This window comes from Daphnia pulicaria, chromosome 3 (genome assembly GCF_021234035.1).
Source record: "Daphnia pulicaria isolate SC F1-1A chromosome 3, SC_F0-13Bv2, whole genome shotgun sequence".
Taxonomy (NCBI): Eukaryota; Metazoa; Arthropoda; class Branchiopoda; order Diplostraca; family Daphniidae; genus Daphnia; species Daphnia pulicaria.
In genome coordinates, this window is record NC_060915.1 from 7691885 (window position 1) to 7707278 (window position 15394).

Sequence of the window (15394 nt, forward strand, 5' to 3'; positions counted from 1 at the left end):
GAAAACGCCGCTATACAGCTCCCAGCATTAAATGGGTAATATAGCTTCAAAGCCGAATTCTGGCTATCATTCCAATTATTTTTCAGACGAATTAAGACCTATTCTTCGTAGACGACCTTCCAACCTGTCAAGTAAAGAAATATGGAATTCTTTTCTTTTGATTTAAATTCTAGTTTATAAGTTGTATTTCCTAAAAGGCTGTTTATTTATTATTCCATGAGCGGGAGCAGTCTAAATGTTTGCGTCCATTAAAAACGGGTTAGTTATTGGAGCAGACCCGCGTCAGCAATTGTTCACGAGTCGGTTGCATGTGACTTTGAAGAAGCCATAAATTGTGTCGCGTTGCAGACGCGAAACAAGACCAAACTGCAATCACGCTGGGGTTTTCTATATTAAAGAAACTTGTTCGTTTCCTTTAATTGCTGGATGGATCACTTTTTCGTGTTATTATCAAACTCGTGCAAAACATTCTCGTCGATTGTTCTTCGTATGTAATAAATTGCAATGCCCTTCAAAGGTAATTTTTTTTTTAAATTATTATCCGGACTAATGATGATGACACGAGAAATAATGATCAAAATAAAGAAAATCCAACGAATTTTTTATTTTTTTTTATTTTTTTTTTAAATAAAAGAAGTGTCTTTTTTTAAACTACTGTAGCTTAGTCAAATTCGTTGCGGCGTAGATGCCCGACGCGAAGGCCAACACGTAAATATAGAATTCCCCTTTAGGCCATTGAACAACCGATCTATTATTTTGAAATATTCCTTGCCCTGTTAAATTTCTTGATTCTGGGAAACGTTCACGTGATTCCAGTAAACGTGAACGCCAAAGGTCTGATCGCTTTTCAATTTATTGGCACTTTGTGATGGGAGCAGTGGGACGATCAGCGTCCGCTCGACTGACACCGCACGACCTCCACTTAAGAATCGCACTTAAATCGATGATGAACGGCTCGACGGATCAAAAAAATAAAACATTTTTGCAGGTTTCAAAAAATATATATTTAGAACTTTAGCTAGAAGTAGGGCTAGTACGGAATATGCCTGCACGCCTGACCGTGACCGAACTCTCACGTGGCACACTATGATTCAGTTAGGCCTTTTTTTCCCCTGCTGGAAATTGAATATTGGCTTGGAAATTGGAATTCTCCTTTTGTCGGAGAAATCGAGTGTGGGCGTGTTCTGTCGACGTACCTAAATTAGTCCTTTCAACATCCCTCCCGGATGAAAGAAAAAGGAAACGTGATCAGCAACCAATTTTCTTCAATTTTTTTTTTAAAGCAAATTCATGCCAATGTCAAAGACGATAAACGGGAAAGCGGAAGTTGTAATGCCGTTAGCTTAATGTAGCTTCTACGATGGGCAAAGATGACTTTTGACACCTTTGAGGCAATCAAGTGGCATGTTTTATATTTTCGGTTCTTATCGCTTCTTTCCCGGATGTTGGGATGAGCGCGTTGATTCGATATTGTCAGAAGAGAAGAAACTTTTTTTTTTAAATCTTCAAATGGTATTGGGCGCTGCCTAGTGATACCGAGTGATACCACCGCGGGGGGGAGTGGGGAACCTTCAGTTTTAAACTTTGTTCTCGGTCATTCGCAACTATCGGCTTGTCATCGTCATGGCGATTCACGATCCATCGTATATCATTCGACATCTGAGAAGAAGAAAAGGATCAAATGATAAACAAGGATATCACGAGTTCACTTACCTCATTTCCTCGAACTTGTGTGTAGAGGTACGATTTTGACCTTCACTTATTATCACCAAGCGCGGACGGACTCTGCTGTATGTATACCTGTGTGCCGGCATGCAAGTACTTCCACTTTTACCAGGCGTCTTCTGGCAATAAATCTGTCTGTTTCCATGTTCGATGTTGGGGCGATTGCGATTAGGCTCATTGGCTGGTCCCCAAACGGCGGTGGAAGCCGACTCATTTCGATCGTATAAATTTTAGAAAACAATAACAGAAAGCGAGAAAGATGGGAACTAAATGCGCCTCAACGTCGTAAACATCAGGTCTAATTGCCTGTCAATTCAATTCGCAGAAGTTTGGAAGAAGGACGCGCTTTTATCCATCCCGCGCGACGTCAAATGCTCGTGTGAAGAAGGAGCCAGCAGTCTCGCTATATGTCGTGAAGTTTGAAGGTTATAGGTGTGCTTTAGACGAATCGACTATATTACTCGCGCTCTGCAGCAGCAGAGATGAGACGTTTGACTACCAACAGCTGCATCCGTAAAGAAAGATGAGGGAACTGATGCGATGCCGTGCAAAATCTAAAAGATACCACGCGAAGAAAAGGTCGTAACACTTTGGGGTATGAGAAACCAATTCCGGAAGTGGATAACCGCGGTGGAAGCGGATGCGATTTACTCGAAATGTTTAAAGACTATCCTGCGATTGGGTGAGATGATGTTGTTTTGGTCTTATTTTCTACCCGCCGTCTCGGTGCATATCTCTGTCCTCCATTTTCTCCTGCTGAAATTGCTTCCATGTAGTAGACTTCCAATTTGTTACTTTAGGAGAAAGCACACGTGTAAGCGGCATCTCTCCGCAAACGGCCTCGATGGCCTTCAGCTACACACACACACACACACACCGCACGCGCCATATAATCCGCTTATCACTACGTTCATCACAGTCAATTCCGCCGCATTTATTTGCTAGTCTTCCATATCTGTCGCTTCTTTTTTCCCCCCAGCATGCGCGAAACGGGGCAACCAAAACGCGAAATAAAACAAATGACAAGAGGGGCGGAGGAGATTTTCCATCACATCAAATCCGCGCAGTATGCGCGCCCTGTGATTCACGGCCGCTGCTTTCCTTGACGGGCCCCCGGTCATCGTGTGGCTTGTACTCCAAGCACTGTACGACTTAGACTTCGTTATAAAAAGTAGAAATATCTTCTTATTATTATTCCTCCGACTCTCCGACTGCTGCACCGGATGACCCGATCATCATCATTGTGTGTGTATAATACAGAAAACAACTCGGCGTCGGTCTGGCGTCGTTCCAAACAGCGTGACGTCACTTCCACTCGTGAATTTACTGCTCACGTTTCCAAAGTAGATAGGTAGATATATGTGTCGGATGTCCGGGAGAGACTATAGCATAACTACCGCAAGCAGTTCGCCATGGATTTGAAAGAATGGCGCTCTAAACGAACAGTGTAATTCGATCGCATTATTACAAGGAATACAACCTCGACCCACATTTCGAATGTTGTTTGCGCTTTGGTTATTAGCCAAAATGATTCAAGGATCGCTGCGGGAGCAGCACGCAGCAGGCTGTGATGCTCGACGTCGTTGTAATCAACTGAGCAGAAAAACCAAGGCGTCGCTCACGAATTACTGCAAGATGATCGATATTCGCCAGCAACAGCAGCAGACCGTGCCCGTGGGAGACTGCCAGCATCCAAGGACAACGACTCTCCAACTGTTTCAGCACTGATGATGGCCCGTCTCTTATTATCTCGGCACAATAGCGCCATGGGAGTAATAGCAGGACCATTCATTCCGCAACAACGCCTTGTAGTGGGCGGCGGATGTTATTTGTATGTATGTATGTATGTAATGTATATAGAGAGAGAACCGACTCGGTAGAACAGTGGATGCATTTATAATAGATATATTTATTCATTTGTTTTGTTTTTTCGAATCATGTATCAAATGCCACGAATAAACCGATCAAGGGGATCCAGTGTATCGTTTTCCGTATCAAATTGTGGTAGAAAAACAAAACACATTTCATCAGACTAGAAAAAACGAAAAAAGAGAGCCAAAAAAGAAGACACATCAGAGTTATATATAGTTATATGCTAACATAGTTTAGAACTGGGGGGAGGTGATAATTAATTAACATGAAATTATATCCACTTCTCTTTTGTATCTTCAATGAATAAATAAAGACAAAAGAGAGAGAGAGATATTGGCGAGAAAATGATGTTTTGGTTGGCTGGTAGTGAGAGAGAGAGAGACGACTAGTTATAACGACATCGCGGAATGGTGCCCTATAAAAATTCATTCGACGACCGGACACAAATTATATGGTTATAATACAAAAGCAAAAGCATTTGATATTATGTCATATGGTAAAAATACGGATGCAGTATAACAGCACACGCGACACGGCAGCACTGCGTATGGCGCTCAAGTGACGTCACCGGACGCTACGTTCCCACTCTAGGAGCTGCAGCACAATAGGAGAGAGAGAGAGAGGGAGGTGGGGGGAGAGAGCTCAATCGGTTTTTAGAAAACAAAAATCGGGAGCGAGAGATAGAGTCGGCGTTCAAGTGACGAAAACAGGAGATCTATCCGGAAATCCGGACTCTTTTTCTTTTTCTTTTTCAATCGATTTTTTCTTTTCCCTTTTTTTCCCCCCACACTTTCTCCGTGTGTCTTTTTTCACTTGCGGATGTAACATAGATTTTTCTTTTTTTTGGAAAGAGAAATCTTTCGCAAGTGGTGTTTTTGAGAAGACCAAAAATTTTAAGAAAAATTAATAATTAAAATTAAAAAAAAGAAAACTTTGTTGGCCGAAGGTTTTTGGTTTTTTCCCCCCTTGGTCAAAGGGGAATTTTCTTTTAGGGTCACGGCAGCGGCGGTCAAAGAGGAAAACTGCCATAATATGTCTGTCTTTTATATGTACATTACCGGACACCGCGCTGTGTTTTCCTTTCCAGTAAATAAATATGTGTGAGAGGGGAGAAATGAAAATAAGAGAGAACCATGAAATACACAAAAAGAAAAAAAAAGGATAAACAACAACAACAACAACAAAATCGGGTTGGGTGAGGGCGGGGGAGCAGTAATATCACAGTACAGCTCTGTCGTGAGAAGATACGATTCCAAAATAGAACGTGACGGACGACGACGTCAAAGTGGCGAAACCCGAAAGACAGAAAAAAAAATCTAATTTCCTTTTTTTCTTTCTTGCATCGGCTCGGAAAGTTTCCATCGTATAGCCTCTAAAGCGTTCCGTATGTTTGTTTTGGTTGGTTGGTTCCCGTTTTTTTTTTTTTTTTTTGGTTTTTTGGTTTTTTGGTTTTTTTTCACGGAGCTGACGATGACTTGTCGGAAACGTCGACGGAAGATGCCGACGCTGGATAGCGTTCCGGGTGGACGAGTTCAAGATAAAGTTCCGACTGGAGGAAACGCAAATAAGAATCGCGCTCCATCATGTGCTGGATCCGTCGCTGGGCGCGGTCGAACGCGTGCAAGTCTGGATTATTTGACTGGACATTGGTCAGGGTGATGAGTCTCGTCTCAGCATCCAAATTGACCTATGGAACGGCAACAAAACAGATAGGAGGAGAGTGGGTTAGTCGCTGCGGTCATCATTTATCCTTGAACCAATTAAGAACGACTGGGAAATTGTCTATTTCATCAGGGAATGAAGGAAACGCACAAGGAAAAGTGGAGTAGTAGGCCAAGATTTGAGAGAAACGTACTTCTTTGGTTGCTTGGACGGCCACGAAGTCATTGTAGATCTTCTGGGCTCTGGCGGAAAGCTTCTGCGGTTTGGAGTTTTTGTACTCTTCGCAGGCCAGCCAGAATTCCAGGTTCTCGTTGCTGAATTCACGGAGTAAAAAGGCGCGGTAAAGGGCGGCTCCATCTGCACAGACACGCAATCAAATTTGCTGATTAATAACGATGGCCTCCATCAATAATATGCGTTATTCTGTCATGCGAAATTGCGGATATACTTTTGGGTTCTAAGATTTTCGAAAAAAAAGGGCCTCGCCGTGGTTATAGAATAAAGAAAATACTCGGAAATCTGTCGGGTGGACTTTGGCCGTCAACATTTTCATTGACGTGAAAAAAGAAGGCAAACGCCTGTGCATAGTTAAATAAGTGAGACAGCCTGGCGAATGATATAATATCCAACTGAATAGAGCCGTCATCATACGGTTATTTCCTTTCTTTGCGCTTGGCAGTTGACAATGCCACTAGAAGGACTTTGTTTCGTTAAAAGTTTTTTGTTTTTGTTTTTTGTTTAACATAAAGTTGTCCACTTGTTATTCACCTGTCTGGTTTCCGTTGGGAAAGGCGAAAGAAGGACGCATGAATATTTAAACTAGGGGCGTAGACCATTCAGTATTCACACTCTCTGAAACGTGCGTGCGTATTTTTACGCATGATTACAGGGAGTCAGGGACTCCCGACGAGAAACATCTGCTCAATTTACCAAGAACTCTGCATTATCTAAAAGCTGACAAATGTCAAAAAAGTTTTTCTTCAGAAGCAAAAAAAAAAAAGTGGGAAGAACAGCAACAAAGGAATAAGTCAAACATCCTATGACGCTGAATATACTGGAAAAAAAGATGCAATCGGTTAGCTAGCTCTGCCATTAATAAATCGAGAGATTGGCGGGTTCAAGAACCCTGCCGAGTTACCCGGATGAGAAAAATAACATTCTGAAAAAAAAAGAGAAAGCGGTACACGTCAAAAATGCAGCCACTCGCTAAACACACAGCTGCACAGCAAGTCTTCCCTGCGATAGTCATATATATATAGCCCTATCTGCTGCGCAGGGACAGAAAATGAGGTCGTATCCGGATCTGTCCAGGTGTTGCATAGAAAGCCAGTTCTAGAGAAACCGGGCTCTGACGTCGTTTGAGCTCCACATGTCCACGACCGTAGAGAGCTATTATGACTTGCACATCTTCACCTTTTGTTTCCGAGCGTCTCTTTCATCGTCACTTCTCAACAACAGCGGAGCGCTCACCAGTTTGGATAACAACATTGCCGATGTGCTCTACTGCCCTTTCCGAAGAAACCAGGTTTCTCATCATTGTCTCGAAACAACCGCGCCACTCTCGTCACGTTCGTTACATTTCACGGTGCGCTAAATTCGATCAAAAACGACGTCGGACTGCTGAAACAAAAAAAAAAAAAAACACAGCACTCTTCAGAAAATGTCAAGCGCATTCAGCACAGCTTCTATATAGAAATTGATTCGATTTCCAGTGACGCCACCGGAGTTAATTGTACATGAAATTGGACGCCATCAGCCGTCTGATGGTCAAAGCGATGGGAATTATCGATCGATATCGAGGCGAATTCAATTGCAGTCAATGAAGTGATGCGCTCATCTATCATTCAACAAGCGTGGGATGAATGGGTACAGGTAACATCGAGTTTACTTGATGCCCCGAAATAAATGGGCGATGGAAAGGTTACCTATTCATGCGAGCGACAGGGAGAAAGGGGTGACCAGGACAACAGGGAGTTGACGTCATAGGATTTACGCAGGTGCTCATTTCACGCGGGGAACGACCACTATTTTTTGAAAATAAAGTCAACCAATGGGTATAGACTCTCCAAACTTGTGTCCCGGGTTTCTAAATTTAGCCACTGCCGCTCTCCATTTCAGCGCCAAGTCGATTATGATGTAGTGAGGGAAGTAAGACGACCCTAAATAAGGCGATTCAATTGATCGCTTCCATGTAGAAAGAATAAAAAAAGGAGCCGTAGTCGCAAGTTTACAAAGGAAGCGAAAACATCTTGCTGGTTTATTTTGGGAAACTCTTGAATGAATCTAAAATCGATGCAAATGATTGGCCTCAGCATTTCCCTAGCCGGTCGCTGGAAGGTCAGATCCAGCGGAGACTAAATTACGTGATGTCAAAAGAAGGAAAATAATGCGAGGAGAAAAGAAGATGATGAATGGTCAGCAAATCATGAAAGTAAAAAAAAAAACTAAAAACGGGAAGTAGAAAAGCCAATGAAGAATCAGCGGGAGCTATTATATCATCGTATATGTCAAAATAATGAAAGTCTAATAAAAAAAAAATCCTCCTCGCAAACCCGAAAGATAATAAAAACGAATATGGTCAAGCGTATATAAAAAAAACGAGTAACAAATGGCCGCGGCTGCAATCGAAATGGATGAATGCGCCTCGCTTGTTTTTGGCCGTCTGTCCCTTGGTAGTGTTTTTTTCGTTTATTTCCTTCCTTTTCGTCTTTGACATGATTGAATGCCACAGACTTTGGCTCTCAAGGCCCTCGGCATCTCTCTCTCATTCACCAAAAGCAGTTTTTTTTTTTCCCTAGCGGCCTTGGAGCGGGCGGGCTTGTGTGAACGGCGGCCACTCCCGTCCGCGCACACCTGGACCCATCCCTATCTCTGGCCGTCCTTTTGCTTCCTCATATTACAAGTTTCCTTCTTCATAGAAAAAAAACACCGGAAAAGACAAGGCGGGAGAGAAAAAACAAAAGAGAAGGAAGCTAGCCAAGGTAGCTGTTGTTGTTGTTCCAACTACTCTGAAAATATCACGAGTGGCAACGTTGTAAATACGTGGGCGCTACTTGTCAATCATAATAAATAAGCGCAAGGGAAAAGTATCGATTCGGTTGTAGCGCGCAATAATAACTATGCAACGCAACTAGTTATACAACGGATACGATGGGGATGAATGACTTACATTTTGATGCCATTAGGGCCGAGAATGATTCCGCCCATTTTTGAGCCTCTTCCGGCGGCGGTCGAGCCGATAACGAGGATTCCGTACTCCTCCGGCGTAGAAATCCTAGGCGAAGTCGCATTTCAGATCTGTCAACAATCAATTCAAAAATAAAATATGATTAATTATAAATTGCTAGTCAAATTTAAATCTTTGAAACTTGAGCCAATCACAATAGTCTTTTCACTTATAGAGAGAGAGAGGGGGGGGGATAATGGAACTGACCGCTTGAAATACTGGAAAAAGAATTTGTTGTTTTGCTGATTGTTTTCGTTGATGCTGAGAGTTGGCTTTTTAGTGGCACCAGCCAACGTCAAGTTCAACGATTCCAAAACGTTTTTAGTGTTGCGCAAAGATTCGCCGCGATGGTGAATGTCTCGGACGGTGTGGATCATCTTCCGGCAAAGACGCAAAATAAGTGAAATGGTTTCAAAGATAAAAATTTGGGCCCCGAAATGAATCGAATTCACTTTTGGCTATTTGAAAAACAACTAGAAACGACGAGAGAGAGAGAGAGAGAGGGACGAACGAGTTCACTAGTGCACCTGACACAGGTAGAAGAAAGTCTGGAGGCTCTAAGGCAGTCCCGCTCAGTTTATATCTCAGCGTGCAGAGTAGGAGTGCGAAGGAAAGCCAGGGGGAATACCGTAACGCCATCTGGTCAGACCTGGCAATATATTTTTTCGACCGCCGAGTTGCGTGCGCAGCATCAACGTTTGTTTTATTTCGATCCTGTTTCGAGTCTAGGCGTGAGTGAATTTTCCTGTTTAACCGCCAGCCAATCTCGACTCGGTCTTTTTGAAATAGAGTTTGCTGGTTTGATTTGTCTTAGTAATAAATGTCATTGGACGCGCTTAGAAAATAAGGGATCAAACAGAAATACTTGGTCAATAATCAAGACACATCGCGCGCTATGTGCGAGCGCGCAAAGTTTTTGGTTCCGTTGGATTCGTTAACTGATCGAGTCAACATCGCGCGTGAATCCGGGGAACAAGTCACTAGGCAACTCCACATCCGTCCTCATTCAAAACGGAAACCCTTGATAAAAAAAGACGGCTCGCGGTGTAGGTGTGCTGTTGCTCCTAGGAAATGCACGAGCCGACGTCGTTCAATACCTCCGTACGAATCAAACCAACTGGCCAGCAACCGGCACGTGAGTCCGTCGCTCGTGTACGACGTCGAATGCCCAGTTTTCGTGACATTCAGCACTCACATCCAAGACGCGACTTTGGAATCGATCAATTCCGCCCATATCTTTTTGAACTGGTGGGTGGCCTTTAATATCCACAAATAAATTATAGTTCATTCAGAAACTTATATGGCATGACATAATATGTGCGATTGGAAAGTAAATTAATCACGCAACATGCCCCAGCCCCGCCCAGCCCAGATCCTCGGCTGATGATGTTTTTACGTTTTGCTCTTTCATCTTCTTTTCAGTTGATTTCAATGTCATTTCCTCGCTTTGATGCGCAACCGTTGACCACGGGTGTAGGTTATTATTATTAGCATTTTGACTTTGAAACACTGCTCCGGATATTGAAATTTTGCAAAGGAAGACGATGCGGTAAGTTTTGAAGGAAGTAATTTTGATTGCGTTTTCATAACGTCTAGTGAGCACGTGGGCCAACAGTTTTCAAGGTTCTTGTCGTTGACAATCATCTCCCTAGAGGTACATTATACACCATCAGCCGAAAAGTCAATAGTTGCCGTCGTAGAGCGTTCAGTGCATTAAACACCTTCGTAATCCGTCCGAAAGTTGAGTAGGTGGTCGGCTAACACGAGCTCTCCCAAGTAAACATCACAACATCTCGTGTCACATCTTGGCGGTAAACACAATATCGGTACGTGTTCTTTTATCTAAGAGTAAACGGATCGATCCTATCTTATTACATGGTAAAAGTTTCCACATAACACGCAAGGTTATACCATGAACTTGAATATCTCAAGAGACTGGAGAGAGTCGAGACAAGCAATAGAAATCAATGCTGATGCACTACGCGCTTCATTACCTTACATGCACTGATAATTTGGTCATGGCGGATGATGCGAAATTCGTGTCTTGAGGACAACCGAAAGCCGCAATAAGTGGGCCAGAAATAATGTGTCTTGCGGCAGTTGTTCCTCGGTTGCTGGACGGTTTGAACAACAAGAAACCAAATCAATGTAGTCAAAAACTTCTTATTTCCGTACGGGGAATAAATTTGAAAAAAATTTTTCTATCATAGAAAACACTGTGTGCTGCACCACGGGCCACGGCACTACGTGCGTGAATTGTTTTGCCTCACCAACCGTCGTCCGCTGCATCCGTGGAAGCGGCAGCCGTTGAGGATGCAATAACACAAAGATGAAGGCCCACGCACGTAAGTTTCTGGTTCAGCTATTATGTCCGGATCCGCACAATCGCACCATGCACGCTTTCGGTTGTACTATTTACGGAAAATTAAGCAAAGGTAAGTTTCTTTAAATTTGTGTTAACGGTGGAACAGCTATAGGCCCGTGGTGAAATTTTTTCAATTTTATTGCGCAATGAGCTGAGCAGCCTGAGCTATTTCATCTGATAGTTATTGTGGAATTCATATGGAACACCTGTTTCCCGCAATTTCTAATATGCTCGAAACAACAGCGTCAAGTGATGATTCCCACGTTTCTCTTTCGCCAACGCGTGATTGCTGCCTATATAATGTTTAGATAATCCGATTTCTTTATAGTCTTGGCTATAAATAAGACACAATTCACGACGCAAGAGGTACACACGTACTTTCCAAAACTTATTGCACTTGGGCAATTGTATCCCGACAACATTTCGGATGAACGAGTGTTTCGTTTCGTTGAAAAATGCGTTAGTGTCCAAAAATAGGGTCTTTTGAGCTCGTCAACTGAGAGGAAAAAATCGGCTGTTCGATTCACTTGGCTGACATGCGGAAACATCGTTCTTCTGTAAATTTTCCACACTGGCCGTTCATTGCACTTTCACGAATTGTTCCCATAATCATTCGAAAATAGAAAACGTTTCTTTCTCATACAAAGATGACGTCAATTACCTTTTCAAAAGACAAACTATGCGTTCGAAGAGACAATGACTCGTCTAATTTGTTCAATATTTTTTTCGACACACCGCAGTTTTTCCAAAGGTGCTACTATAAACGACGTGGATCGTTTTTGCGCAATAGGATTATGCGCAAACAGTTGTCATTATCAGCAAGTCCCACGTTTGTTTGGACATGCGAAGTTCTAGCTACCGGAATAGTCTTGTCTCCAGGATTCGTTGGAAAGTATACTGACAACGGCTTGTTTGGTACTTGCAAACAGGATGTGCCGTTAAAGCGGATGTAGATGATTCATTAATTTTTGTCACGTTTGATTTTCAATAGCTTCCTGACGAATTGGAATAGAATTGTGCAGGCTAAGCACATTTGTTCTATGCGTGTATCTGTGACTGCCTGCTATTGCTACAGAAAAACTCGCGCAAGGTAGTAGTCGCCATCACGTCACCCGGATACACCATATAAGAAGGAAGTCGAAGCTCGTTAATTCATTTTTTCTTTACACTTTTCCCTTCAGCAGTTTCCGCACGAATTATTGAAATTGATTTTTTTTAGAACAGGAATGTAGGCGTTTGAATAATTCAAAAATGGATTGGCGATAATGTTGTTTATGTTGTTGGCGTCTTCTATACAAACAACTGAACAAAACTTCCTTGTTATCATTAGTTTTTCATTAATTCATTCTAATGATAATCTGTCAAATGTCAAGTTGTATTTAAGTGATTCTCGTCATCCGAGCTATAGCTGTCACTTTTTCTTTTTCACCCGCGGCTTGCTTCTTCACAGAATTCAACTTTTAATTAAAAGCTATATAGTCCCCATCGAATCTATTGTACCCTAAAATCCAATATAAAACAATGAACGATTTCCCGTTAGCAACGCGAGTTTGGAAATAATAATAATGGAATCGTCCATTCCTAATCAAACAGAAGAGTGTGAATAACCGAAAAATGGCCTGCCGTGCCACATTCGTTGTCGTGGTAACTACACCGAAAACGTGAGCCTCTGGTCGCATGTCAATGACTCCTCGGCCCTTGCCACCTTTCGACGATCATTCCATAGTGTTCCGTGAACAAATTATATTTGTAACTTTTATCGACTGCACGTGCCATGGCTTTTAGAAATCTCCGACATCCTGGCAACATGAGGCGAAGATATTGGCTTCCGTACCTACACGACAAACTTCGACTATAAATATCGAGTAGTAGATGGGAGTAATACATTTTTTTAGGAGGACTACTTGTCACTAATAGGAGACCACACGCTCTTCACCAGCCGTAAATTCCCGCAAATTTCTTGACGTAATTTAAAGCTTTAGTTTTAATTTTTTCCTTGAATCCTGCTGTTTGGAACTGGTTTAGGACTTAGCGGTTTGACTGGTGGTAACTTTTAAAAAGTTGATGCGCAATTTTGTTAAGGGTCACATAAAACTTTTCTCTGTATGACTTCTTTGAGACGTAGAATAGATAACTAGTTATATAAGAATAATTATGAGTAATTTGATAAACTTACAGTCGAGTTCTCCTGCTGGCTATGGCCCCAGACGACGCATCGTCGACGCTACTGCTGAAAACTTCGTTAGGACCGGCAGAAACAGTTAAGTCAGCCGAACGGGTTTTGCTCACCGACTGAAAGAAAAAATAGAGAATAACAGTTAAATAACGGTAATTACTAGCACGAAAGTATTGCGACATCGTTTTTGTAATTGAAATAACAAGATAATTGACCACATTTTTTTCGACATTGAAAGGGAACAGGCATGCATATATATCACGCATTACCTAATACTAACATTAATAATACAACAAACTCGTATAATTATGCCATGGAAATTTATCCGATTCTCAGAAGAGCGCATGATATTTTATGCATAAGAATCAATTGAGAAGGACATGAGATTGTATAACCTTCCGTTCTCATATCTCGTGACGGGAAACTGTGACGCAAATGGCAATGAAAAAAATAGAACGAAATCGAACGAAATTGGTAGACGAAATGCGCATAGACGATGAACCGCAACTCACGAGCAGCAGACTAATCGAATCAATGACTTCTACGCAACCGGATAGGTCGGGGGGAGGGAGGGAGGGGTAGTGGTATATTTTTCAATTCATTGAGAATGTTCGAGATCTTGAATCACAAAAAGAAATGTAGCCGACCTCAAATCCGACCAACCTCAAATTGAACGGAATTGACGACATTTACCCCATGATCTCTCTTTTCTTGAGCTATTTTGGTTCTTTTTAACTGTTTTCTTTTTGTGCGTGTGTGAACCGGATGAAGAATTTGACCGTCGAATATCGAATAATGCCACCACGGTTTTAAGGTGCCTTTGAGGACTTTCTATTCGCTAAAGGGCTTAGATTGGACCTAGATTTCACGAAAGCTGCCGTGTGGCAGACGAAACAGTTGCAGAGCGCGCTGAGCGTCCTGTCTGAACTTCCCGAAAATGAATCGTTCTCTACGAATGGCAGCATAAATAATAAATCAACCTTCATGGACTCCCTCTTGTTAGGGTGATGCCGGGTGATGCTGGATTATACGATAAGTGCGTCGCTTAAAAATAGGGGGAAATGAGGTCACTTGTATTTATACAGAACATTATTTTCCCTCTTGTCTGGCAGCGTTTTATGAGCTACGACCAAAGCAGTGACCGATTATTGGCTTTATGGTAAACCATAACGTCCAATCAAATCAAAATCCATACCCGCCCTATACGTGGGAAAATGGCGAGTGTCATAGCTCACAGTTTGCCGTCTGCTATGGATGACGTCAAACGCAGGCGAACCCGCTGAATAAGTGTTGCGTCACGACAATTATTTTCCCTTGGGTATAATTTTTCGTAGCGACGCTTTTCATCGTTCTCAAATGCCTCTCAACCCTCTCTCTATAGCTGTACGGACTCTTGTTATAACTGCAGGGGGGGGGGGGGGAGGATGCAAACCTTTGGCCTTTATCCTTCTTTTCTTCGTTGGGCTATTTTAAATGTTAATATATGGGGAGTAACAACCGCTGTTACCAAAAGGGCAAAAATGTTAAAATTTGACCTTTTACCCATTTCTTCGATATTATGATTTCCCGCAAATGTGTGGACTAGTTCCGAGTGGCGGTAAGTATGAAAGGTTCCGTTCCGCCCTTCCGGCTACTTGCTTAGCATATTTATGTATTTATACCTATACGTCGGCTACGTAATATATGGCCGGAATAAAGGTCGAGGGATTGACGGTTGGCCGTATAGGAAATGTTTATTTTACTTCTTAGAATTAAAAAAAAATAAAAATAATTGTTGCTGTATAATGTACTATTTTAAAAATGTAACTTTACAAAATGAGAGCAGATGGCCATTAAGAAATACTAAGGCCATCATATTCATATGGCATACGGCGGTCATGGAAAACGTGTTGAATTGTACACGAAGCCCGTGAAATATAAGATCTAAAAATACGTATCACACCGACGAAGCGAAGCCAATGCTCTTTTTGGCTCTCTTTGCGCAACAACCACCCGGGGAGTCCGGTCGCTTGTAGCTGCTAGGAGCGTTTTCCGAGTACGCCAAACCGACTTCCTTTTTCTCTCTCTCTAGCTCTCTCTCTCTGTTCGGAATTGATTAAAACTGCAAAAACAGCAACACCAGCACCAAGTTCATGAATTTCTACCCAGTCATCTCTTTGTAACTTCGTTTTATCGCTTCCACGTGTAATGAGGAACGTTCGGTACTACTTGAGTCGGCACTCCCTGACACAAAGGCATATAAAAAAATTCACGTCTGCTATTCGCTTTCTATAAATACTTGTGCGGACAAAAGGTGGGATATTTTAAAAGGCCCGTTTGATGTGCAACAGGACGAGCCCAGCGCAGCATTCGGTTTTGGTCATGAAAT

The 15394-nt window shown here is 42.3% G+C and overlaps 1 protein-coding gene across 2 annotated transcripts in view; it reads right to left on the reverse strand.

Annotated features, from left to right (window-relative positions):
• Nucleotides 1-1502: 1502 nt before the first annotated feature.
• LOC124329539 overlaps nucleotides 1503-15394 on the reverse strand; it is a 33499-nt gene continuing 19607 nt past the window's right edge. For both annotated transcript variants that reach the window (XM_046788627.1, XM_046788626.1), the window contains exons 17-20: nucleotides 13027-13142; nucleotides 8429-8556; nucleotides 5453-5616; nucleotides 1503-5284 (exon numbers count right to left, since the gene is read on the reverse strand). In XM_046788627.1, coding sequence (XP_046644583.1) covers nucleotides 5054-5284; nucleotides 5453-5616; nucleotides 8429-8556; nucleotides 13027-13142 — 639 coding nt within the window. In that variant the 3' untranslated portion in view covers nucleotides 1503-5053. The remainder of the gene's footprint in view (nucleotides 5285-5452; nucleotides 5617-8428; nucleotides 8557-13026; nucleotides 13143-15394) is intronic.